The following is a 27620-nucleotide window of genomic DNA, read 5'->3' as shown; positions in this document are numbered from 1 at the left end:
ATTAGCTTTCCCTAGTAGATTCCTTCTGTTCATCCACTGTTGAGCTCAATAATGCAAGCCGGCCGTGAAATCAATAGTTTCCTGCTTGCACCTTTTCTCTCTCCCTCTTTGAAAGCAAGGCACAATGGTGTTTATTAAAGAGGCTCAAGAGCTGCCGTCAAAATAAAGCCGATAGGACTTAGAGGCCATTGATCAAAAAGGACGTCAGACGCATCAGAGGCCCTAGAACAATCTAACACCACCTCTCGTTTCAATGGAATCCCCAAACCATAGCAGGTGAGGAAGGAGGGGATTCATCAACATTCAAAGAACTGGAGAAGGAACAATAATGAGAGCTGGGCAAGTGGCTAAGATCCTGGACAGGGACATTCTGTGTTCAGGTCTCACTTTGGCCATGAATCAGCCTCTGCTCTCCATCTGTGAAATGGTGAGAATATCAGCAGTTGTTAGAAGTACTGAGATACTATATCGAGGATGGACAAATCTGTCCACTTTAGCTTCTCTCCATTTCTCTGTTTTTCCCCTCAGTTCCCTCTGTTTCTGCAGCAATTTGCAAATTTCTTCTTAATTAAAAGGAAAGCCTCGTAAAAATGCAACATTTATTGTGCTTCTCCTAATATACACATTTTTGTATGCATTTCTGACTATGGGCACACTTTTACAAGCCGTTCCCACTCATATACAAAAGTATGTGTTTGTTATTTTCACTAACAGCTGCATCTTTATGCACACTTTCCCCTAATGCCTACAGTTTTGTTTTGCAAGTGGCGCAGCAATAAAACTGCTAGCACATTTGCAAAGCTAAGCAGAGTCCAGTATGGTTTCAAGTTGGATGGGAGACTGTGTGTTGAGATTTCTGCATTGCAGAGGTTTGGACTAGATGACCCTTGGGGTCCATTCCAACTACACATATCTATGATTCAGTTGGAAAACTGCATTACAAAATTCAGAGGAGTGCAAATTTCAACAAATAATAGTGTTTCAGTTTGCATATTAGTCCAAGAAGTGCCAATCCTATTAAAATACAAACAAAATCATCCCTTTATTGTATCCAACTTCATGTTCAATGGTCATTGAACACCCTACTGCATAGGAATGCAGCCATACAGTTTACCTGGAAGTAAGCACCACTTAGTTCTGAGGAGCTTACTCCAAAGTAAGTGCACACAGGATTGCAGCCATGAAATCCAATCATATGAACATCTATTCATATGGTACCCATGTGTTCAATGGGGCTTCCTCTCAGGTAAACATCTGCAGCACTGCTGCCTTTCTTCCCTCATTCAATAATTCATTTTACAAGAATTTGAGGCAGCTTTTTAAAGACAGAATATAAAAATCAATAATATATTATATACAACAATCAGTAAAGCATCCTAGACAGACCTGTAAAGCATGACAAGCTAATCTGTTAAGATTGAACAGCTTAAAGATTTATCTGCTTAATGATGAGTGAAAAACCACCATTTTTACATGGTCTCGTTTGCTTTTGTCAGCAGCTCCCGCCCTCCCCACCCTGTGTGGCTCATAGCAACATGTCTACTGGGTAACAGCAGACACAGGTGACAGTGGAGTCATGAGTGAGATGAGAAACTACCTGGCTGCTTGCTCGAGCAGGGAGTGATGCTTGCCAGCTTACCCAACTAACACTACTTGGCCGGCTGCTGTGCAATTAACAGCAATTCCAAGTTGCTGAAATCAGCAGGTGAGACCGTTCATCGACTGGAGGTGAACATTATCGCCTAGTGCCTTCACCTCAAACTAAGGCAGAAGAACAAGAGCTCGTTTAAAAACCTGGTAATTATGTAGAAAAATGCAAGGTTTCTCCTTTAGTTTGAAGCTGTAATCTCACTGAAAAGGGTTCATGTTAAGGACCATGAAAACATACTTACGAAAAAGATATAACACCCAGAGATAATTACCGCCTTAGCGTCTTCTTCTTTTTTTTGGGGGGGGGGGACATTAAAGCCCCGGGTTTCTGACAAGATGCAACAGAAAATATAGGAGGACTAAAGGTGGACATGTTCCAAAAGCTTAAGCAGTTACTAAAGCATATACAGTGGTACCTCGTGTTATGTATTGTCCCCCTTACGAATGCTGCTGGTTATGTGCTCCGCTAACCTGAAAGTAGATGCACCTTGCTGCGACCTTTGTCCCAGGCTGCAAGCGGAAGTTGCGCTCCGGTGGTGTGGCAGGAGCGGGAGCCGCCATTAGAGAAAGCGCGCCTAATGTTGGGAGCGGTTTCCTGTTACAAACGGACCTCCAGAATGGATTAAGTATGTAACACGAGGTACCACTGTATTCTAAAAACCAGTGAAAAGTGAATCGCAGAAGGCTGGGCAGTACTGACCCTGGAGGCCCAGACCCATGTGCCAGGCATTCATGTACCAACTAAAGCCTCTCCTGGAAAGAGATTGCAGGATTATTCATTTCCCTAATGCTAAACTGCAGATTAGACTACTACAATGTAATATATGTGGAGCTGCCTTTGGATACTGCACCGAGAAACTTCAAGTAGACCAAACTACAGCTGCTACAAACTGGGACGAAGTCAGTGCAAACAACATCTCACTGGTTCTTAAACAGCATCACCGGTTGCCAGTCCATTTCCAAGCAAAACTGAATGTGTTGGTAATGTGACTTTGGACCTAGGTACTTGGAAGGACAATCTCCTTTTCTACAAATCTGCTGCCATATTAAGAACATCTTCAAAGTCTATCTTCTAGGCATCCCCACATCTGAGGCTAGCCAGGTGTCTACAAAAGAGCCTTCTCAGCTGTGGCATCCCAACACAGGAATACCCTCTCCAGGGAAACTGCCTACCATCTGCTTTTATGAGTTTTTAGCACCATCTGATGAAACCCTTTTTATTTTCCAAGTTCTTTTAAAACTCTGGCTTTACGTACTTTGTTCTGCTGCCATGATTTGTATGGGTTTTATCGTTCTGCTGCCTCTGTTGTTTTATGATCATCTGGTATCTTGGGAATTTTTTTTAACTGAAGAGTGCATATCCACTTCTAGATAAATTTCAAAAATAAATAAAAAAAAGATCTACACTTCCCATCACCCCAACCTGGCACAGTGACAGAGCTACTATTTATTCCATATCTTCAGCTTGAAGGTCACTTTATTTGAAGTCTGAGCCAATCTTTTCATTGGTAGTCAGCTCATTATTAATTTAACTATTGTATTCCTAACTAGGAATGCTTTAGGGTGTATATCTAGGGAAGGGGTAGAAATTCTGTTCACTTCTCATTTAAAGGCAAACCTACCTAATTTGCACTTTCCCAAACCATATGCAAACTGGAATCAGCCATCCCTCAAAATTTGCACTTCTCTGAACTTTGCAGTGTAGTTCTCCAACCGAATAATTTGTACAAAAAAATTCATATACTAGAGTGAAGGGTATGTAAAAATGCACACATTAGTGAAAATAACGTGGAAAAAAATGCATTATATTAAACTGTTTTGCAAAGATGTGATAGTGGGCAAAATTGCATACAAACTGTTTGTATTAGGGGAAATTCACTAAAATTCTGATGAGGTTTCATTAGGATATTTAAAAAAAAATGAAGAGCAAACAAATGTGGAAATGTGGAGAGCTGAAATTAAGGGTAGAAAAATCAGAAACAGAGAGAAATCAAAACTGACAGATTCACCAATCCCTGGTTCCAGCCCACTGGCTATGTTTGGGGACTAAGATTATATAACCAAGTCCTGGTCGAGCTGGAGAACATAACACAGTGGGTATAACCAAAGGACAAGGCTATACAAGACTCGGTTTAGCGGAAGCTCCTCCTACTACAAAAACAGAGGCGCTCCTACTTAACCAGAGTTTGTCGCAGCCCTCTCAAGACCAAGTATTTAGTTTTGGCCACTTCCAGACTGTCACTATTTCACAGGTGCTCTTGCACAACAAACCCACTTGCCCGACAAAAAAATGAACTTATTGCAAAAAGGAAAGTGATCAGAAATACACTGAAAAATGTGACATAACAATTGTTTGACGCAGCACCATAAAACCAACAAATCAGAATGGATGCTCTCAACAGTGGACATCATATAACTTCCCCACAAAGTTTGTGCAAACTAATGAGGATGAATGGTGGTCAAAAGTCACCTGGAAATGACCTTTAGCTGCCTAGCATGATTTCTCTGTCTCTCTGCTGATGGGAGAGACTCAACAGTCAAAGGACACCAACCATGTTTCCTCAGCCAAGGGGAAAAGAGCAGAGTACTATGGCTTTCTAGTCCAGGATATATTTTTCCTCTCCCCTCGTCTTTCTGCCACACCAGAGAGCACAAGTGCACCAAATAAGAATGGTCCTCCCATTCATGGAAACACAGGGGCTAAGGCGATACAATGGAAATCCTTCCCTCTGCATACTTCCAAAATATGTTCTAGAGCAGTGTATATCAAACTTGGGTCTCCAGCTGTTGTTGGACTACAACTCCCATCATCCTCAACCACTGGTCGTGCTAGCAAGGCATGAAGGGATTTGTCCAACAACAGCTGGAGACCCAAGTTTGAGAAACACTGCTCTAGAAGTTCTGGAGATGATTTTGTGGGTGTACAGGGGCTGCGGCAGGAAAGAAAGGAGATATAATCCCCTTCATCTGAGCAGGTGGCCATTTGCACTATGCTGGATTTCATCCAAGGCTTTGGAAAGGCTCCAGTAGTAGATCATGCTCCAGGTTCTCCCAGGTGAAATCCCTGATCCCTGATCCCTGCTGCCCCAATCCAACCCAGCCAAATGGTATCAGGCAGTATGGCTGGGAAAGACTCACTGGCCAAGACCCCGGGAATTCACTGGCAGCTGGAGATAGTGGGCCAGATGAACCAGCTACCCAACAGTACAAAACAGCATCACATATTCATAGCTATGGCAGCTTGTAGTCTCAAGCAAAGGCACATATAGCATCGGGAGTTGTAGGCAGGCAAAGCATTTGTCACTCAGTGGCTTACCCCCTAGATGAGCAGCAAATTACACAGTTCCACCAGAGCAAGCAGCCGGAACACTTGGGGCGAAGGGGCAGCTCCCCAGCCTATTATAAGGCTAGATAAGGCCACTTTTTATTGACTAAGAGTAGAAACTACAGAGTCTGCTTGTCTGTTACATGGGTAGCCTGTAGCAGAGATAGGAACCAAAGCTACCATCTCTTTTATTTACAGCATTTACTAGCTGCCTTTCCAGAGACTGCTCAAAACCAGCTTCCCAAAGTCACTCACTGCAGAAAAGCCTCTATTTTTCAATGTGTCTTGTTAACAGTTGCCGAAATGTGTGTGTGTGACTGCATACCTGCAGAAACTGTAATACTGAGAAATGCCACAAAGCCAAGGTATTGTAAAAGGTGAGAGTGTGGAGGAAGGATGGGGATGAAATGCTGTTATGCCACCAAGCAAATATCGCTGTGCAACAGCCAGCAGTGCAGACATGTAAGATCACGCAGAGAGCAAGAAATAGACAAGGGTGGTGTAACCTGTCAGGATGCATTACGGGACGGGGGTGGGAGACAAATAGAAGGTGAAAGCAAAGGCAACATGGCAAGACTCTGGGCACTGCGTAGAAATGTCCAGAGACCTCTGCGGCATGCAAAACAAGCAAGGCATGATTAGAAGCAGCTCCTGAAAGAGCTGGTGGGGAGGAAGAAGTAAGCAAAGAGTGATTGAACTCATAAAGCAGCAAGCAAGCGGAAGAGGCACCCCTCTTCTGGCACACAGCATAATGCTCACATCACCCCCTGTTTATCTTGCTCTTTTTTTAAAAAAGAAGGGATGCAGTTCAGTGGTGGAGCATCCTCTTGGCATGCAAAAATGCCTAGGTTCAAAAATGCCTGGCATCTCCAGATAGGGCTGGGAAAGACTCCTCGAGAGACATTGCTAGTCAGTGTGGACAATACTGAGTGAGGTGGACCGAAGGTTTGTGCTGTTGTGTTTTTGGAGCGTCAGATCAAGCCAAACAAAATCTCACAGGGTTAGCAGAGCCCTCACAGGAGCCTAAGTAGCTCTTTGGATCCCAACCAATACAAACTGCATTGTTTTAAAGTCTTAAAAGTTTTATGTTGTGAACCACCCTGTGATCTTCAGATGAAGGGCAGTATACTAATTAAATAAGTAAGTGAGTAAATAAAAACTCTTTTACAAACAAATTTCCATTCTCTTCTACTAAATGCTCATTATTGCTCAGCCAATGCCTTTCAGATAGATTTTTTTTAAGCCACAGGAAAACACACTGTTCAGTGAACTTTCTACTAAATCCCCCAGTAGGTGGGCATCAAGGCTCTTAGTAACATCATATGTTTCTGTGGAAGGAAAAGGGAGAGAAATGCTACGTATTTCATGGGAAAGCAAGAGAACAGTCCAGGATTTGCTTTGGCAAACACAGATAAATGATCTAACAGGGTACCCACAATTGCAGACAGATGCAGGTTTACAGAGGGAGCCGTTTGCATTTCACAATCCCCAGCAGAAGAGATATATGATTTCTTGTTATATGGCACTCTAACCAATTCCCCACTGCTGCCTCCGCTTGCAAATCTTAAGAAAACCAGAATGACATAAGATACTTTGCTGGACCTTCAGGCTAAACCACTACTTCCCCAGTAGAGCTGTAAACATATAGAAAACTCCCAGAGGCCACAAAAGCCCTGACCCTAGCCCTGTTATTATGCATCATTATTCCTTCTCACTCTCAATTCCTGCTTCAATATAAAACAGGTTTTATAAGATTGTATGAGTATCCTCAGGAAATTATACCCCTTGGAAAGTCAAGACACCACTTTTCTTGCAAGAAGAAGCAGGTGCTTGGCAATTAAAAAGGACACAAAAGACTCAAGAATTCTGAGATGACATCCCAGCTGATAATTTAAGACAATGAGTCTTTTCATTCTTCTTCCAACAAATATTACATAACAGCCAGTGATAAGAAAAGGAATACAGTGAGGAGCAAATATAAACTTTCCTTTTGATGCTCAAATGGAAAGAGAGAAAGAAACTCCCAATTGCCAACTCCCAATAAATCTTCTTTACTGAGAAATGAATAATAAAGACTAATAATTATTGTTTCAACGGGCCTTTCTTGCTAGCACTGAACAAAAATTACTCAAAGGGAATAATATTGTGAAAAAAAACTATTTTCTTCGCATCTTATCACCCAGTTCAGACACAGACACAGAATAATCCAAACCCCATATTGCTCTGGGCTGGGAAAGGGGGTTGAGTTGAGGTGTCCTTCTGGACCCTGCCTGCAGAATCACAACTGCCCCACAAGAAGCTCCCTGTTCCACCGAATGTACAAGTGGCTGTAATGGAGCTTTCCAAGGGAGGGTCTGTGCTGGCCTGGAGTCCACTGGATCCTGGGCCAGTCTCACCACCATCACATGAGCTAGTGCAGCGATTTGCCCACCATGGCATAACACCCCAGCCAGCACAAGCTGCAGAACTGGAGGTGAAGTTGCTGAAGTTTGGATGGCAGCTTTACAAAAGCAAGAACAGTGGGTTTAGATCTAGAATGCCGTAAGTGGGATTCTCCTCCAAGAACGGAGTCAAATATAGGGTTAAATATTGAGATGAGCCAAAACATAAAACTGAAGCTGGTTGTTATACTGTCTTCCTTAATTGCTATATTAATTAGCAATGCAGCATGCAGGAAGACTTGAAGATTCGAGGAAAGGGGAACCTAGGAAAATGCCTTATTTGTAGTCAGATCTAACTAGTTCATCATACAGTGGTACCTCGGATTAAGTACTTAATTGGTTCCAGAGGTCCGTTTTTAACCTGAAACTGTTCTTAACCTGAAGCACCACTTTAGCTAATGGGGCCTCCTGCTGCTGCCGCGCCGCCGGAGCCCGATTTCTGTTCTTATCCTGAAGCAAAGTTCTTAACATGAAGCACTATTTCTGGGTTAGCGGAGTGTGTAACCTGAAGCATATGCAACCCGAGGTACCACTGTACTTGCTATTTTCTTTCCTGTTTGTATCTCCTTAGACTCTCCAGAGCAGGCTTACTCAAACTCAGCCCTCCAGATGTTTTTGACCTACTACTCCCAAGATCCCTAGCTAGCAGGACCAGTGGTGGCTTTAGAAAGGGAACAATTCCCATCCCTACCTGGAGATGCTAGTGACTGGACCTGGGACCTTCTGCATGCAAGGCTCTACCACTGGCGTAAGGGGTGTGGCATACTGATAAAGCAAAGGTAAACATCACAGCTCTGGCATTAGAACAGAGAAAGATCATTTCCCCCCTTTAAACTAAATACTGTTACCTTTCCTCATAGGGGAGCTACTTCATTCCTCTTCTGAACCTTTTTCAACTCAACAGTATCCTTTTAGAAGTGTGGCACCCAGAACTATTCCCAGCATTCTAAATGCAACCACACCAAAGATTTGTTTAATGGCATTATGATACCAGCAGTTTTATTTTCCTTTCCTTTCATAATGATCTCTAGCACTGGAATTTGTCCCCACACCGGTTCAACATCTTCATTAACCTATCCACTACGACCACAAGGTCTCATTCCTGATAAGTCGCCACCACTTCAGGCCCTATGAGTGTATACATAGAATTAGGTTTGCTTGGTTTTGCCCCGAGATGCATCAATTTACACTTGTTTACAATGAACTGCATTTGCTGTTTTACTATCCAGGTATGGGTGGCGCTGTGGTCTAAACCACAGAACCTAGGGCTTGCCGATCAGAAGGTCAGCAGTTCGAATCCCCACAATGGGGTGAGCTCCCATTGCTCTGTCCCAGCTCCTGCCCACCTAGCAGTTCGAAAGCACATCAAAGTGCAAGTAGATAAATAGGTACCGCTCCGGCGGGAAGGTAAACAGCGTTTCTGTGCACTGCTCTGGTTCACCAGAAGTGGCTTAGTCATGCTGACCACATGACCCGGAAGCTGTCTGCAGATAAACGCTGGCTCCCTTGGCCTATAGAGCGAGATGAGCACGCAACCCCAGAGTTGTCCGCGGTGGTCAGCGGTACCTTACCTTTACCTGTGCCTGAGGAGTATCTAGAAAAATAGCATCTGATGCTTGTTGCCCCTGTTCAACAATACTAAGTAATATAAGACACACCTGTAATTGTTATATCTAGACCATAGTCTACCCACAAAGGATGAGTCAGCCCTTTATAAAGCCATGCTGATTTACACCAACGGACAACCTGTGCCCCTGACTTTGCTACTGCCTTCACTAGCAAAGCAATCTTAGAAGCTGAGAGGCAAATTACAACTTGCAGAATTAGAGGCAATATCCCGAAAATTCAGCTCCCATAAATTATGGCCTTAGCTTGAAAGGAAGAAACAAGCTACAATAATAATTATTCAGAGGAAGAATATTCAAATTAGTCTTCTTGCTGCTCAGCTGAGGCATGTGACAACAGTGCCTTTACACTTTATTTATTGAATGTGTCCCATTGTGAACAACTAAAGAAGAATAAGTATTGTAAAAAAAAAAGGCAGAATAAATTCTAGCATTATATTGCATAAATGTAATGGCACTACTTATTAGAAGTGTGTTCCATGAACTTTTTAAACACAGCCATTACTGGAGACTGTAGCATAGCCTTGTGCTTTCAAATTAATCATGTTTAAGTTTCCTGTGGAGTGGAGGGCTATGAATACAAATGGAGTAAACCCTTAATAAAATTACCAAGGAGCAGCCGCGCTAAGTCTTGTGCAGCAAAAACAACCAATAGTCTCGTGGCAACTTAAAGAGCAAAACAGATTTATTGGGACAGAGAAGCTTTCTGTGGACTTTGTCAGATACACAAAGGTGGGCTCTAGTCCGGTGGGACTCATGTGGCAATGAATCTGTTAGTCTTGTAAGCTGGCACAAGTCTCAGGGTTGTATTTAGTACTAAAAGTCATTTTTGCTGGAGCCTTTTGTCTTTGGTAACAGTATGTCGGGGTTGGAGAACCAGCAGCCCTCTAGATGTTGCTGGACCACAGCTCTTCTCACCCCTGGTTACTGACCATGCCATCTGGGGCTGAGAGTCCAACAACATCTGGAGGACCACACTTTCTCCACCCATGGGTTATATCAGAGGCTTCATCTCAAATGATGCTCTTGAGAGCATAGTAAACCTCCTTACACCAAGACAGACCAATGGCCCATTGAGAAGGAGTCTGGGAAAGTCGTGAGGTACAAAGGAGGAGGAAATGGAAGAAGCAGTAAATTACTAGGGACTGCACGGTCATCAGGCTTATTAGGCACTGGAGATAGTTAAGCTGTTAACTAGCTGGATATGTTTGCAAAACCAGAATAGGGCCAAACCCCCAGCCCAGTTTTATCTGTCTGGAATGAATATAGGGATTTCCCCCACCCTAATATCTCTGCTAATAACCATCTTTTATGATAAAGACTTCAAAGTGACTAGAAGAATCACGATTTTATAGCTGGCAAGATCATTTATTTTACAGAATTTTAAAAATGATGAACAACCTAATATATTTAATTAGGTAAGAGATAAGATAGGCATAACCACCTCTCTCTTTCCCCAATAGATGCAAATAAGAAAGCTGAGAACTGAAATTCAAGGAGCTCATAGTATTAATAATACGTTGTTAACGCAATCTGAATAATATGTTGTGAACATGAAGTATTACAAGGGTCTGCTGTTTAAAGTGTATGTAATCTTGATGAAAATGGAGACAAGAGACATCAGATCTAGGCTATTATAAGAAGGGTTTGGAACTTGAATTATTGCAAGAGCATGCTGTCCAAAATATATGTAATCTTGATGAAAATGACATCAACTCTAAGCAATTATGAAAAGGGGATCTGAAAAGAACTGCCGTCTTTAAGAAAAGGAAAAGTGCAGGAATACATCTACGGCTGGTCCTAATTATTTCATTCAGACATTGCCATGAATCATAGTTTATTGTGTTGGGAACAAATGGCATCAAGTCTCAGGCTCACACACTTCCCCCTCCCTTGTCCCCGAGAAGGAGATCAGAAACTATCATTTCTGTTTTTTTAACTAACTAGAGATTGTCATTTCATCCAATCCCAGAAAACTGTGGTTAATCTTAAAAAGGGGTTGTTTGAAACAAGTTACTTCAAAGTATGCAATATACATATTTTTTGTTTCTACAAACTACAGTTAAGATTAACCAATGAATGCAGGGTTTGGACAAGTGAACTGCGGCATGATGTAGCTATTATATTTTTCTTATAAGTCAGATATTATGCAACAATAGAAGGGTGAGAAAATATTGGGGAAGTGTTCCAGGAAATAACAGGTAATGAAACACTGGAAGACCTGCTCCCTGCCTTACAGGCTTTTTTTCCACCTGGCCTGGGAGGGTGGGGCCCTGACTGACTCCAACTACAAAAGCTGAGGCTGCTGAATAGACTCTTAGACTGGGGTATTGCTTAGGGATTTTTGCTGGGGTGGTTGTTGCTGTTACAGTGGTACCTCGGGTTAAGTACTTAGTTCGTTCCGGAGGTCCGTTCTTAACCTGAAACTGTTCTTAACCCGAAGCACCACTTTAGCTAATGGGGCCTCCTGCTGCTGCTGCACCGCCAGAACACGATTTCTGTTCTCACCCTGAAGCAAAATTCTTAACCTGAAGCATTATTTCTGGATTACCGGAGTCTGTAACCTGAAGCGTATGCAACCCGAGGTACCACTGTATTGATATTGATTTTTAGTATCTTTATTTTAGATCTTATTATGATTTGTGTATAAATTTTTAATTTGCTTGTGTACTTTTGGATGTTTTATTTATTGTTTATGACTACTTTTGTTATATTTGTAGTTATGTATTTTTTAACGTAAGCTGCACTGAGCATGGCTTTAACTGTGGAAAGGTGGCATACAAATAAAATCATGCATTAATATATGTATTATGTAATAGAAAAGGATTTAAACCTGAAGAATTTATCAAGAATTATTATATATATATTTAGCAAAATCCTGGTTATTATTCGGCTGGTCTTCTTACTTCTCAAATGTGATTAAAACCAAATAACTGTCCTTTTGTATTCCCCCCTCCCTTTTGATGGATAGGTCTTATTTTTCTTTCTTAAAAAATCAATAAGTTACTACAACTGATACATTGTCACTGAACAGATTATTGTATCTGCTTAATAAGACAAGGCGCATATTAGTCCATGTTAACACCCCTTTTGCTTCTACCTTTGCACAAGGTATGATTAAACCAGAAAGTCTCTAATTAGTTAAGAGTTTCATATTTCAGCCAAACCAGGAAACTATGGTTATCAGCTTCAGAACAAGGCAGGATATTAAACCAACTTCAAACCATGGTTTAATATCCTGGGCTTGTTCTGAAACTGGTAACCATAGTTACCCCAGTTGGATGAAATATGGATGGCTTATTATCGAGACTCATGCAGCGGGAAGAGAAAAAGGACTCCATCCAAGTGGAAAAGACTTAGGGCACATCCACACTGCACATTTAAACAGTGCTATTTTTTTAGAAAAATAAGTACTGGAACTCACCAGGAACACCTCTCTTGTTCTGTCATAATGGCAATGGCACCCACCGGGGGGGGGGGAACCCTGAACTTAAAGCATCATTATACCACTTAACCAGTCATGGCTTCCCACCAAAAGGCCTAGGAACTGTCATTTGTTAACAGTGCTGAAATATGCTAAGAGTGGTTTAGCAATCAATCCTTCCCAGGGAACTCTGGGAAATGTAGCTTTGTGAGGGGAATATGAGATTCCCTAACAACTCTGATCACCCTTAAAAACTGCAGCTCCCACAATAATTTGAGGAATCTTGACTGTTGAAGTGCCTTAAATGTACGGTGCAAATGTTGTCTTATTCATCTCTCAGCTTGTTCAGCCAACTCACAATCACCTGAACACAGCCACTGTATGTCTGAGTCTGAGCTAGTAATATATTGCCCTGGTCAGGCTGTATACTACAGTAAGTCGGATGCTGGGCTTCCAGTCCATAAATTTTTGAACCGCAAACAAACTATTAATCTATTATGTTTATGTCAGCTGCAATCTGGCAGCCTGCTCTCTTAATTTAGTTCCCTAATGGATCCCACATTAACTAAGTAGCAAACTTGAAGAAGAAATGTGTCAGGGAGCCCGGCTTTGCCGTTTAGAAAGAGACAAGCTCTTCACTCCCATCATCTTGTGACAAACTTGTGTGTGTGAAGCAGCGACATTTCAAAGGGAAAACAAAATAAAAACCAACAAGCGTTTTGAAAAGCTCTTCACAAGCAGTCATGTTGCCTTCAGCAGTATTAAAGGTGCTTTGTGATGCAGGGATGCTTTAACATCAATCTGACAAAGAGATATTATTAATGGCTCCCCCCCCCAAAAAAAAACCCTTATGAAAACAGTTCTCTTCTAAGCAGGCCCATCCAGAGCTTGTCTGAGGCCTGGGGTGGAAGTCTTGTTAAAATAAAGTTATAAACTCTTAGCATGACAGTGTAAGTCCAGCAGGCTCCTGGCTTACCCTCTGAGGACTGGGGCAAGTGTACCTGACTGCCCCCGTCCCAGGTCTGCTTCTAAGTTGTTTTTTGTTAGAAAATCTTTATTAATTTTTCACATAAACAAATAAACATGAATTACATAACATACAAAACAAAAAACACTACAAATGAATAAAAACAATAAAGAAAAGATAAAGAAACAAACATAAACAATTACTATATATTACACTTACATGACATATTAAAATATATAACTTCCAATAATTCTTATTATACTACTTATATTATCTATAGTCTTTGCACAGACTTATATTATCTATAGTCTTTGCACGGATTCATATTTTTTTGTTTTGTGCGTGTGTGTGTATAATCCAATATAATATTTTATGTATTTCTTGCTTACCAGTATCACTCTGTTTCTGCAAGTATCTTATTGTTCATACAGTACAATTTTAGATATTCTTTGAATATTTTCCATTCCCTATATACCTTCTGGTTTGACACTCCTCTAATTTTTCCAGTCAAAAAAAGGTCTGCTTCTAGGTTACTGCTGTCTTTCATTTAAAAGCATAAGAGCCAAAGGCCTATCTAGTTTAGCATCCTGTTCTTACAGTAGCCAATCAGACGCCTGGGAAATGCCTCAAGCAGACCTAGAGTGCAAACAGCAGTCTCCCCACTTGTGATGCCAAGCGTCCTGCCATGACAGTGGAGGCAGCCATAGTTAAGCAAGGGATGGGCAGGAATACAACGGCACTATCTTCAAAGAGGTTCCAGCCTAATAAGTATCAACAAAGATTTGATTCAAGCATGAAACACACACACACTTATTTCAACTGCTAACACCTTGACCCTGTCAAGAATCAGGCCCAGTTTAATTTGAAACTCCTGCATGTTAACAGACGCCACAAATATCTGCCTAATCACCATTTCCTGACTGAGGTATGGCAGAATTGAAAAGAGTTCTACATGTCAACTTGTCCATTCGAGATCTGCATGACTAAAAGCCTCATAAACAAATTGTAAAGCTTCAACCGTAAATTTTACAAGAGAGTTACAAACAAAAATTATTTTTTTACAGGAGAGAATAAAATAAAGGTAGCAGCAGAATACTATCGATCTGAGAAATCGGTGAACTGAATCCTGTACTGCGCGGTGATGAATTATAAGTAAAGGATATATATAAGCAGTAATTAGCAAGGGTTTCCTGGCAATGGGCTACTTGGAAACAAAGGAACAGATGTCTGGGCAACTACATACCTATATACTAGAGGATTTCATTAGCATCCAAGCTGCCATACTGAATACCAAATGGAGGAAACCTATGTGTTCAGATTTAAGTTACATATAAACTGAACAAGCAGCAGTACAAATAGAATGGCAAAGTTGTGTGAACATTCCTGTCAGATTATTGTCATCTAGGCTGCCCTCAAAAACAGTGATTGCTCAACCCAAACCAAAATATTCATTGTTCACTGATAATTGGCTCTCTAGGCATAAAATGATGTTCAGATTCCTAAGCACCAACACACTAGAAATGCTTTCATGTTAAAAAGTTGCTAATCACAAACTTTAAAAGACTGCTTTCAAAAAGTGGGGTTACTGTAGCAGAAATGTGTTGGTGTTTCTCATGTGTATGTGTATTATGCACCCATAAAGATATAAAGTATAAGATCTGTATCAGCACCAGCTTAAATTAAACCATAGCAACCATATTTTGTTTACAAAAAAAATAATGTATCACCTCAAAAGGCAACACAACAAAACTGAGCGGGTCTTAGTATAGACGAGAAAGGATCAACTGACATAGCATGGACCATATCCAGATCTGGGTTCTGGAGAATTTTTATTGGCTTCTAGCAGGTCTATTCAAATTTTAATGCAGGTAAAAAGATGTGTCCAGTTTGGTTCATAAGTAAAAGGAAGAGAGAAATTAATGTTGTTAGAAGAAGGTATTTCCACACTATAATGTTACACCTCTTTTGAATTGTGTATGCAAAACATACACACAAAATATGTAGCACAGGCTGCATTCTGTTGATCACTCTGTTCTCCAGGCAGAGCAGAGAACTCTAGGACCAGAGACACATCTTACCAAATAAACTCAGCTCATCACAAGTGTAACCATTCAGTATTCAGGGTTTTGCAGCTATAGAGCATATATATATTCAGATACAGTAACTCCACGTGCACATAATGCTAAATCGTTCTTTAGAAATACAAGGTCAAGCCTATACAAACCTTAAGGCATGAGCTTCCAGAAGTTTTTGCTTCCGTTCTGACTAAGCATGTCTGGCCAAACTGTGATAAGTCCTAACTATGGTTTACTCTAAGACAAGGCAACTTCAAAAACTGGTTTATGAAGCTAGCTTGTTTTAGACTTAACACTAAACTGGTTAAGCAAAAACAGAAGTGGAAATTTTCAGTTTCTTCACAGATGCACTGGAGAAGATGAGGAAATACATGAGCCCAGGGCTCACACAGAGCGTCATTCTTGTAAGACTAAACCATGGTTTTGCATTGTGTGTGAATGCAGCCACTGTGTCTCTGAGCTCTATAGCTGGGAAACCCTCAATGCTGAATGGCAGTAGCTTTATTAAGGAGCACAGCTATCCGTGATGGGCTGAGTGTATTTGGCAAGATACACTTCTGCCCCAACCTCCAGTGCACTTGCCTGGAGTAGAGTGACTCAGAAAATGCAGAAACTGGCCACATCCCTGCTTTATATTATAAACTGCACATATTTTTACAGCATACACCTTCCCAAAATAAAGTCCAATCCCTACAGTTCTAATGTTAAAATAAAATTGTTTCATGTAAACATTGGATTCCTATGCTTTGGTACAATCCTATACTGTTTCCTGGGAATAAACCCAACTGAGACTTATTTTTGAGTAGGCACATCTGGGATTGTGCTGTTAAATCTTTTCTTTCTTTGACTTCTGTTCATCAGTTTCAAAACAGCAAACATCATCCTAAGCTCCAATGACATGAGTCTACACAGCCAAGCAAGGAATGCGTTCAGTGGAATTATTCAAGTCTGTCTAGCAGTTATCTCATGGCTGAATTATTCTGCTCACTATCAAAACAGCCTTTCTTGGAACCATTCTGATTTTAGTGCCTATAAATTATAGCACAATTCTAGCATACATTATTGAGACAAAACAATTGGCTACCTTCCCTTTTTTTGGAACGAAACACACACAGTAGCTTATCTAGGGTGACAAGAGCAGTATCCTAACAGCAGGCGCAAGGTCTGGAATACAAGAATGACTGCCACTGAATGAGTGTAGTTAAAATCAATATAATGGCATGAATCTCACACATTCAAAGAGAACTTTCACATTTATTTAGTGTGTGTGGTTTTTTTAAAAAAGTTAATGACATACAGGCAACCCCCATTTTAGGTGTGACCAATATATGAGTGATCAAACACAGACACACACATTGTTGAACCTGTTACAGATAGGTAGCCGTGTTGGTCTGCCATAGTCAAAACAAAAAAAATTCCTTCCAGTAGCACCTTAAAGACAACTTAGTTGGTCTTTAAGGTGCTACTGGAAGGAATTTTTATTGTTGAACCTGTAAGTGACCCAGAAACTTTATAAAAGATGTCCCTAAAAGGGTGGAATAGGGGCAGGGTGGGGAGGCAGGAGGCACTGTGGGTAAAAGTTCAGCACCTAGGATTTGCCGATCGCATGGTCGGCGGTTCGAATCCCTGCGGCGGGGTGCACTCCCGTCGTTCGGTCCCAGCGCCTGCCAACCTAGCAGTTCGAAAGCACCCCCAGGTGCAAGTAGATAAATAGGGACCGCTTACCAGCGGGAAGGTAAACGGCGTTCCGTGTGCTGCGCTGGCTCGCCAGACGCAGCTTGTCACGCTGGCCACGTGACCCAGAAGTGTCTGCGGACAGCACTGGCTCCCGGGCCAATAGAGTGAGATGAGCGCACAACCCTAGAGTCTGTCAAGACTGGTTCGTACGGGCAGGGGTACCTTTCCCTTTACCTAGGGGCAGGGTGAAACAGAACAGAGCAGAGCTGAGTGTTTCCATTTATGCAGGGGTTACGTTCCAAGTCACTGTGCCTTTAAGGGAATGTTTCTGTTTGAGGAGCTTTTTTCGTTTAATTTAGTATTTGTTTTGTGGCAGGGCAAAGGGGGGGAGAGAGACAGTGCACGTATTTAATGCAAGATGAAGGGAAATGTTGTTGCTATTATTTCCTGGATGCTTGTTTGTGAGCTTGTCAGTGAATTTCTAAAATGAACTTTTTTGGGCTCTATGCCTGCCTGGATATCATATTGACTGACTCCATATCCTTCCCCAAACCTGGAAGATATCCTTCCTGAACTCATCAATAAGAGGCTGATTGCGATTCCCCTGGTATGGTGTACTCTGCGCAGAAACAGAGGCTATTACTTCACATTTTCAAAACAGAGTGGTGCTGATGTGCCCTGGATCAAATGAAATAATCATTTTTGTCTGTTGGTTGGAATACTTTGCTCCTATAATTTAGAGGGAGAAAGTGTTTTGGACAACGAAGTGGGAGAAAACTGCACGGAACTGGAAGCAAATATTTGTCACATTTTAAAAGTTTCCGTGTGGTGGGGTTTGTTTGTTTTTTTGACAGTGGATGTGAAGGTGTAATCAGCACTAGAATTCATGTGGTATGGCTTAATTGCTAAACAAGAGGTACAGAATCAATATTGTCTGAAAGTCACGGTTAGGCCCGCTTACATGGGAGCTTTTCCCCTGTCCATAGATGTATAGAAAATAATTGGCTTTCTTTGGTGAAGAAACAGTAGCGCTCTGCACATGCATAATGACACCCCTTCCTAAATGAGTGATGTACAGATCTTATTGTGATGAAAACAGCAAGGAAAAAGTTGCAGCCCTACCAAGTCAAAATGTTACCAGGCACCACGGACTGTGCCTTTTCTTATTTAATTACAATTGTAAATCTGTAGCTTTAATAGATAAAAACCTCAGTGTGTTGGTGGTGGGGTCACGATGTATGGTTCACACCCTGGCACATGTGTGGTTTGTTAAGGCACTGCACACACATGGAAGCTAGAGAATTCTTAAAAGCTCTCTTTCTGGAAAAACTTCAGCATTTTCCCTAAGTCCTCAGAACAACTGGGAGTCTTAATTGCTGGCTTCGCTTCCAAACAAACATTCACTTCATCCAGTTTAACTTGCTCAGTGTTTAGTCTCGCTGGTGCAAAGCAGGTAAAGCGAAACCTTTTGGTGGCCCAACCTCTGCCTCTCAGTTCCTGCAGCTGCCATGGCAAAAGCATCCATGATAAACCTTAACATGGAAAATCTTATGAACTGATTAGCTTGGCAAAGCAGGCTAATAATGTTCAAGTGCGCAGAGGGGATCACAAAGTGGCTTTGAGACTACTTATGCCTCCTGAAACCGCAGCAAAGGCAGCAGTTCTGCCCTCTAGTGGGTAAATGTTAGCAAGATGAATTTATTCACAGAGATTTCACAATCAGATCCTGGTTAGTAATGCTAACAGTTCACAGCTTGATCTACAAGGAAGATTCATTGTGTATTACAAACACGACACAGAAAGGCTAATAACAGCTAAGGCTGAAGAACAATTTTTTTTGTCTATCTGAATAAGAAAAACTACAGAAATCCATGGCACAGTTATATAAGAAACAAACTACAGTATATGATATACACTAATGCATATAAAAATGCCCCGATAATTTTTTTGGGGGGGGGAGGGTGTTAAAAAGATGGTTTGAGAGGAGTGGGATTTAAGGCAGAGAGCAGAGGTGAAAAAGGGTGCTTAACCATTGTCCCTCACTGTTAGCACATTTGCAAAGCTGAGCAGGGTTCAGTATGGTTTCAAATTGAAAGGGGGACCGTGTGTCGAGATTCCTGCATTGCAGGGGGTTGGACTAGATAATTCTTGGGGTCCCTTCCCACTCTACAATTCTATGATTCTATTCAAAATCGCTAGCAGCAATTATCATGTAACACAAATCCATAGTTTCGTGCTACATGGACAAGCTATAGCAACCCCAGCCAAAGTGTTGGGCTCACACACTTCCCTTCCTGTTTCAAAGAATGATGACTTGTTTCACATGAACAAAGAATCCTGGACAACCAGGAGTTATGAAGCTGACTTCTTTAATTAACCGGAATTCATTGCAAGCCAAGACTTCTGGATCATACAACACTTAAAATTCGCATTCCTAATCTGTCCTGACTCATTGCTTGGGTTCGTTGTTGGGTTCATTGTGTGTTGCCCACATAGCGTTCAAACTCACTTTAGTGTTACGTGGAAATGCAGCCACAAGCAAATTAAGGAAATGGCAGGGTCATGATGTTGCTCTGGTGTCACAAAACCTTCACAGACTCTCTGACATTTCAGGCATAAAATTTTGTGATATCAGAGCAACATACCCCAAGGTTTGGGGAGTGTTAATCTCAACCAACCGAAGCCAGAGTCCTGGCCCTGCAATTTTCAGGATTTTACCAGAGAGCCTGACAGCATCCAATCAGGTTGCATTCTACCATTATGACTCCACCTCCACCCCCAATTTCTTTCAATTGTTCCTGGCACAATTACAAAGCTTTTGCTTTCCAAACCAAATTTGAATGCTGCAGGCTGTTGACGCCTTCTTCACAACTCTACAGCCACATGAAAGCATCCCAAATAATATCCAAAATGGCATGGGGGAAGGGTCCAAAAACAGGATATAGATTTGAGAGATTAGTCTGTGTTTATAATGCCCCCCCCCCTGAGTTAGGTACACTCAAATCCATTCATTTTAATGGGCTTAAGCACTCCTAATGCTAGGCTGGATTGTGGCCAATGTATACATTTCAAACTAAAAGTAAATCAATGGGGAACTGAATATTGAACATATGAACGTGCCTTATGCCAAGTCAAGTCATTGGCCTGTCTGACCTAGTACTGCCTACTTCAGGAGTATGTTGGACTACAATACCCATCATCCCTGACCATTACACATGCTGCCTACGGTTGATGGGAGCTGGAGTCCAACAACACCTGGATGGCACGGTGTTGGCTACTCCTGCCATGTGCTTCTGTGGAAGGCAGAACCCACTATCTGTAAAGCCTTGTTCCTGGCACATCGCCCTGCTGTTCAGGTGTTATTGAATCACAATGTAACGTTGTGCAGTGATATGCTGGCTGGCACAACATTTAGAGTCTCAGAGCTACAGGGGTCTAGAGAGACAATCCTGCGCCGCTGGAGAAAATGCAAGATTTGACATTGATTTCTGTGGGAATAGGGGCTCCATCTTGATAGGCAATCAAGAAGCAGTCTAAACCTTTGCTGCTTAAATATTTTTTACTTAACCTATTAAGGCCCACAGTATGAAGAAATCAATAGCGCTTAAATGAATAAATATCAGTGGTATTAGTAAGTCAGTCTGTGCCGCTATGGTGGTAGATATTATTAAACTTATTACATTTACAATTATAAGAGCTAAATGACCATATCTGATGCAGAATAACTGTGTTCTCTTAATTTGATTGATTGGTTATTATCACTGATCAGCCATCATAGGATAACCTTTATTATCACGTGCTGAAGCTGGGATGGGAAACCTGTGATTCTCCATATGTTGTTGGGACGCCAGTTCCCACCATCCCTGACCATTAACCATGCTGGTTGGGGCTGATGGGAGCTGGAGTCCAATAACATCTGTACCGTCATAGATGCCGTCACAGATGCCCCATTAAGTGCTAAAGCTCACCACTTCAGTTCACTTCAGTTCATCATATTATCATATCTTCATAAAAACAACATGTGACTTCTATTTTTTCTCCTAGTACTCAGTATAGCACTCAGTATATTGACTTGTCATTTAACAATTCCCAAGTTTACCTGTCAACCTCCTTCTCCCTCCCCCAGGCCTTCTATGGTATCTTTGGGCTGCCAGATCTGGCACAGGGCCACCAAGGTTTTTCAGGCTCATTAGTTGCTTTTTACAGGTGTCAATTATTCCATAACATCTACTCACCTAGCAAATGGGAGTTCTTGCCTGGTTATATCTTATGTATTGTTAGTTCACAGAGCTTAGTCTGATGTTAATTTGTTAAAAGGGAAGTAACAGGAAAGACTGTGATGAAGGAATCTGACACAGGGATACACATGTGTTGATTCATTATAATTGATTTGGCTGCATTCTCTATGGTCTTCCAGCCAAAGACTCTGATTTTAAAGGCAGCTGCCATACATGTCAGACTATCTGTCCATCTAGCCTAGTGACTACTCTGACTGGCAGCTGTTCTTCAAACTGCTTTCCAACAGAGAGAGGTTTTCTGGTGTGAACTCAGTGTGGCATTAGAAGGGAAAGAGGTTACAGTGAAAGACACATAGACGGTGCCACGGGTGGCAAGACACTGGTCAGAGAAGAGATGGCTTTAAATCCCAGGAAATGGATCTACCAGGTGGCCTTGCCCAGCTCATGAACCTCCAGCCTCCATAACCTCTATACTGGAAATATCAATGGCAACCATCCTTCATAGGTATTCATGTGTTTTTAAATTTTCATTTATGAATCGCTTCCCATGAAGCATTAATAGTCAAACATAAATATGATTTCTAAGCCAATACAAATAAAGAGTGAGATGCAAATCTCCACTTCGAAGACTTCTTGGAAGAGAAAGGTCTTCAACAGCAGGAAGTACCGACACTTAGGTCCTGCCACACTACAACTCCTGTTCCAACATGATGTTTAACAGATTTCCTGAAAAGATGGAATCTGGAGGAGACCCTGCCCGATGCAATGACTCACTGAATATATAAGGGGTGAGATGATCTTTTAGGTACATGGTCCTGAGCTGTATAAAGCTATGTACACAAGCACTAGCACCTTCAACATACCTAGGTAGCTAACTGGCAGCCAGTGCAGGTGTTTCAGAAGCAGCCAGCACTACATGATGGCTGTATTCTGCCCCAGTGAGAACCCCACCGCTGCCTTTTGGACAGGCTTCAGCTCCCAGTCAACTTCAGGGGGCATCCATGTGCTCTAGCACATGGCAGTAATCTGATGTGGAGGTTACCAGCACATGAAGAACAGGGGTCAGGCTGTCTCAGTTCAGATCGCAGATGAAATTCTAAATTGTCACCAGTGACCAGGCATCTTATTCCATTGCTCAGATCCTCTCACTCATTTATTACTCTCTCTGTGTGTGTAAGTTCATGAGGCTCCCTGACAACCCCCAATCAGATATTGCCCTGGCTGAGACCAGCTTCGCTTTAACAATGTGACAGCATCATCATGTGCCCACAGACCATCCTCTGGCCCCTTAGCAAGCTGTCTTCGGGCAAATATTAGCTTGCAGAAGGCAAACACTCTGAAGGAGCAAAGAGGGATTCTTTAAGACAATCTGATGGAAAGCAGATATTCAGAAGCACTTAAAAATTATGTAAGCCCTAATACGCTTTAATCACTGCTTTGTACTCACAATCAAGATTGATTCCCCTCAGCCCCACTTACGGCTGCTGTGCTGTGCAACTCTTAAACAGCGGTAATAATTGTGTACAATCGAGATATGGTGGTTATTTCAGATTAGCCTTAGGTAAATGAGTAGGATATGTGCACTCTCACAGTTTGGCCCAATTTTAAGGTTCAGTATGCACTCTGTGTACGTTAGGATGAAGACAGTGTAACACTTCTGCATAATGATTCTTAAGGTAAAACAACCTGAGCACCTAGCTGTCGATGTTAACAGATGCCACATAAAAAGGCCACATAATTATAGCAGCAACAACATCCGCCATACCATCAGGAGCTCATTCACTTGGACACCCTCCAATATTCCACACAACATCACTCATCAACAGCGACAGCCTTCTGGTGTCTACACAGGATGAACAGATCAGCCTCTAAAGATAAATGGACCCAGATTTGAAATCCGAAGCAGCAATGTTGAGAAAACTCACCATTCTTCATCCACCAAAAAAATCCTTCCAGTTGGAGATGCCAGTGCAATATGGTGGGAAAAGACCTTATTGGAAAATTTGATTCTATTCTCATTCAGGTCTTGACCAAAACCCAGGCTTGCTATGAATAGTCACTATTCTGATATGCCATGGGCATTCTGGACTTTTTGGATTTCATGCCCTTTTTCTTCTACGGTGCTTTTCCTCTCTGCATACTGGTGCGTGTGTGCGCACACTCATAGGTGCAACCTGCCAAACGCATCTAACAGTGAGTGCAACTCCACAAAAACTTATGCCACCATAAATTATTATATTTCAATATGCCACAATGCCCTTTGCTGTTTTTTTTCCCTGTGACAGACTAATGCTACAAACCTACAAACACTTCAGAGTAAGTCCCACTGAACTCAGTGAGATTTGCTGCTGAGTAAACATGCACTGGATTTGTGGAAAATACTGAGGGGGGGGCATTATCCCATAGAATGCACACCACCTCCCCTAACTGCGTGAACAAACCTTAATAGCACAAAGCCTTTGATCTAGCCCTCTTGCAGACCTCCCCCCTCCCCCATTTCCCTACCAGCTTAACAGCAGGAAATGAAAGGACAGGAAACAATATTGCTATATCTGAGAAGAATGTGAAACCTGGGTTCACTCCTTAAGGAAAAGCAACACCATGATCATTACATATTCACACCAGCCAATATTTTTTTTGTTTGCACCCTTGTAAGAACAGGAAACAGAACGGAAGGAATAGATGCTGGCTGCTGCTCTGAGCACGAACCATCTTCTCACATGAAGAAGGGCAGAAAAGAACAGATTAGCACTTAAATAAAAGTGTGGGGCTTAATAGAGGAGGGAGAAACAGAGGCTTTGGAATCCACTCTCCCCCACCATCCAATGCACAGATAAAAGGCGGCAAAGGAAGCCTACTGGGGCCTCTGTTTTTATCACATATGGAGATGGGAGAGTCCCAATGAAATGGTAAAGCTGCTTTGTAAGTGCACAAATGTTAACACTTCACATTCTACATTCTTGATGAAAGGATTTTAATTTTTTTGGCAGGGTTTCTATGTGCCTGTAGTAGCTGTATGGCAAGGAGAAGATAGAATGAATGTGGCTGTCCCAAGCACATAAGGTGGGCAAAACTTCATCAGCTGAACTTCTACTTTCATGAATAGATTAGAGGCACACAGAATTCAGCAACCCCATGCACAAGGAGAGATTGGATTGCCCATTCTGGATAGGCAGGCTGGTTTACAGGTGAAGATGCCAAGGCACTTGCTGCTGGACCAGGAAGCAAAGGTCTGCAGCCAGGACAGGTTACCTGCTCCCTGTCCTGGAATCCACTCAATCCACAAGGAAGAAGATTCTGTACTCCTCTTTGGAGTCCGTTGAGATTTTCCTCTACCTCACTGCAAAGTCTGCCAGCAGCTGACCCTGAGCTATGTGCCTAAGAACTCCTCAAGCAGACAAGAATTCAACAGGTGTCTATGTCTCACCTCATTCCAGAACGGTGGCAGAAGTTGCACCAGCCCTGACATTTTTAGCGGGCATGGCAAACAGCTCTTTAATAGGAGTTTGGAGGAACCGGATTAATCTGACACATCATTAAAATCACACAGAGAAGGCGCCCTGAAGACCTTACCATCCCACACCCCTCATCTAAGGGAAGGATTCTTGACACACAAACCCACAACGTCTGCCCTCCACATTACACCCTTGGGGGAGAATACTAAATTCCATCACTCAGGCAAGCATGTGACAGGAGGAGGAGCAAGCAAGGTACGCTGTGCAAACAGGGGCAAGTGCAGTGAAAAGATCCAGCTGAATCCAAACACACCATGCCAGCCTACATGGCTGGGAAGGGCTATGAGAGAATCATAGATTCATCAAGTTGAAAGGGGCCACAAGGGTCAGCTAATCCAAAGTCGGGCTCAAACCAACCACCCTGAGATTAAGAATCTGATGATCTGCCAATTGATGATCATGGATGTCAATTAGTCAGATTCTCAGTCATGCCTGGAACATCATTTGTTCCAGAAGCCATGGGGGGCGGTGGATTTTGGCCCTATAGGTGGAAACTGGTTGCAAGAAAGGCAAGAAAAAGAAACTCTGCACATGTTTCAAAGCCTCCTAAAACTAAATCTCAGGGCTCGGAGAAATGGGTTCTCGCCTCAGTAAGGCGAGATCCTCTCACGCCAAAGATATTTAACCCTACTCAGTCCTGGCAAATCTAGATTTATCACTTCGCCTGGACGAGGAAGAGCCAGCCCCCCAGTGCTGCAAAGCGCAAGGAGGTGGTCGTCCGTGCAAAACTTCAAGCGCGACGGTGAACTTTGCCACTTAACTCTGCCCACCAGCGCGCGCGCAGACGCACGCGCCCCCAGCCCGTCCTGGCCAGCCTCCTCTCCTCTCCCTTCCTTACCGTGACTCTGCTTCGACTTCAGGGCGCCGATGAGCTGCAGCCGGTCCGCCAAGCACTGCAAAAGCAGCAGCACTCCCGCCGCCGCTGCCACCTGGGCTCCCCCCAGCTTCGCCATAGCGCCTCGCGGGCTGCGCGCTCGCTGGTCCGAACTCCCGCTGGACTCTCGGGGCGCCGCTTCGGGGAACGAAAAAAGAAGCAGCAGCAGCGCCGCTCAGGAGGAAAGATTCGCGCGCCTCCCTCCCCCTTCCTTCCCTTTAAATCCGGGGTGGAGGAAAGTCACTTTTTATTCCGATCCGATTTCATTGAGCCGGGCAGGAGAGGCGCCGACGTATCCCAGTCCCGACTGTCGCCGCCGCCTTTTTGTTTTTCCAGCCTGTGAAGCCAAAAGGCGATCTTAGTCCAACGGCATAATAACGAGGAAAGAAGGGCGTAAAAGGGCGTGAGTGCGTTTCCCCGGGCGCGGGCGGGCGTGTGAACAAGCGAAACCGAAATCAGAGCCGACCACTAAGTACCAAAGTCGCCCCAAAGCGCGGGGGGGGGAGAGGGGGGAGTGCTTTAGCGTGCGTGTGTGTGATCCCCACCGAGTAACTCTCCCCTTCTTTGCTAAGCCGATCTCCAAGGGAGGAGGGGCGGCCGGCTTCAGAGCCGACGGCGATCCTTTCCCCAAACAAAACAAAACCAGAGCCCTTTCTCTGGGAGTGTCCCCGCCACACACGCGTCCTCCTCGCAGACCCTCCTCCCTTCCTCGCAAACTCCTTCCCGCCGAGCGATCCAGTGGAGAAGTCCAGGGGGCAGAGTCTTAAAATGATTTCGGAGACAAAAGCAGCCCTGTCGCTCTTCCTGCGCGAGGACGGGATGGAGCGGGGACGAGGGGGGCTCTCCGAGGAGCCCGAAGGAGGCCGGGTCCAGTCGACCCCCCCCCCCACTCCCCGCAATTGCCTTAAGGCGATTGCTTGAGATTAGGCTGGAGTCTTTCTTTTGAAGAATGAAAGAGGAGACTCGTCGGCTGTCCAATTAAAAGCAAAGCCAAAGGGTGAGGGCGGGCGAGGGGCTGGAGGGACGCGCCTCCGAAGCCACGCCGAGGTGGTCTCTCGCTCGCGAGGGAGAGGGCGAAGCAACGCCCGGGCAGATGCTGGATGCGAAATAGTTTGGCTGCTTGGCCGCCGGGGGAGGCAGGAGCGGCGCGCTCGCTCCCCTTTGGCCAGGCAGCCGGTGCCTCGCACTGGGGCAATGGGGCTCGCCTCGCTCAAGGCGCAGCAGCCGCCCCGCTCGCCCTCCTCCCGCCACCTTCCTCTGCCGGAAGCCAGCTGCCCCGGCCGATGCTCTTCCCCGGAGGAAGACGAGAGACCAGCAGGAGCCGGGAAAGGAGAGAGAGGGAGAGAGAGAGCCGCCGCCGCGCCTCCTGCTGCTGCCTGGCGCTCCTCCTCGCAGCCGGCAGCGCTGCCTGGGCGCCTCCGCGCGACTCTGAGTTTGGTCTCCCAGCAGAGACGGGTCACACGCGCCCCTCCCTCAGCCTGCGCGGAGGGAGAGCCAGAGAGAGGCATCGCTCCTGCGCGGCGGGAGAGGGAGCAGCCGGAGGGCTCCCCCAAACGAGCGCATGGAAGCGGAGGGGAAATCCTCGCCGAGGAGGATTGGGCGCAGCCGAGAGAAGCCTTTCGAGGAGCTGCAGTGTCCCCAGGAAACCCCCGTCCCAGCTCTGCCTACCTGCCGTGGGGCTCGTGTCGCCCTTTAAAACGCGCGGGAAACTAGAAATGTGGGGACTTGGGGTTTTCCTCAGGCTGAATTCCGAGCCTTTTCACAGTTTGCTGGCGGGAGAGAGGGGAATCAGCTGCGAGGGAGGAAATA

At 43.7% G+C, this 27620-nt stretch overlaps 1 protein-coding gene across 2 annotated transcripts in view; it reads right to left on the bottom strand.

The window, feature by feature from the left end:
* PLXDC2 (plexin domain containing 2) overlaps nt 1-27220 on the bottom strand; it is a 232027-nt gene extending 204807 nt beyond the window's left edge. For both annotated transcript variants that reach the window (XR_014161732.1, XM_081882493.1), the window contains exon 1: nt 25776-27220. Coding sequence is in view for 1 of the 2 variants with exons in the window: in XM_081882493.1 (XP_081738619.1) it covers nt 25776-25890 (115 nt within the window). In the remaining variant the exon portion in view is untranslated. The remainder of the gene's footprint in view (nt 1-25775) is intronic.
* Between the last annotated feature and the right edge of the window lie 400 nt (nt 27221-27620).

The sequence above is a fragment of the Podarcis melisellensis genome, assembly GCF_964234715.1.
Source record: "Podarcis melisellensis genome assembly, chromosome: 12".
NCBI lineage: Eukaryota > Metazoa > Chordata > Lepidosauria > Squamata > Lacertidae > Podarcis > Podarcis melisellensis.
The sequence above is the reverse complement of the archived record's forward strand: the minus strand, read 5'-3'. Positions and strand labels throughout refer to the sequence as shown.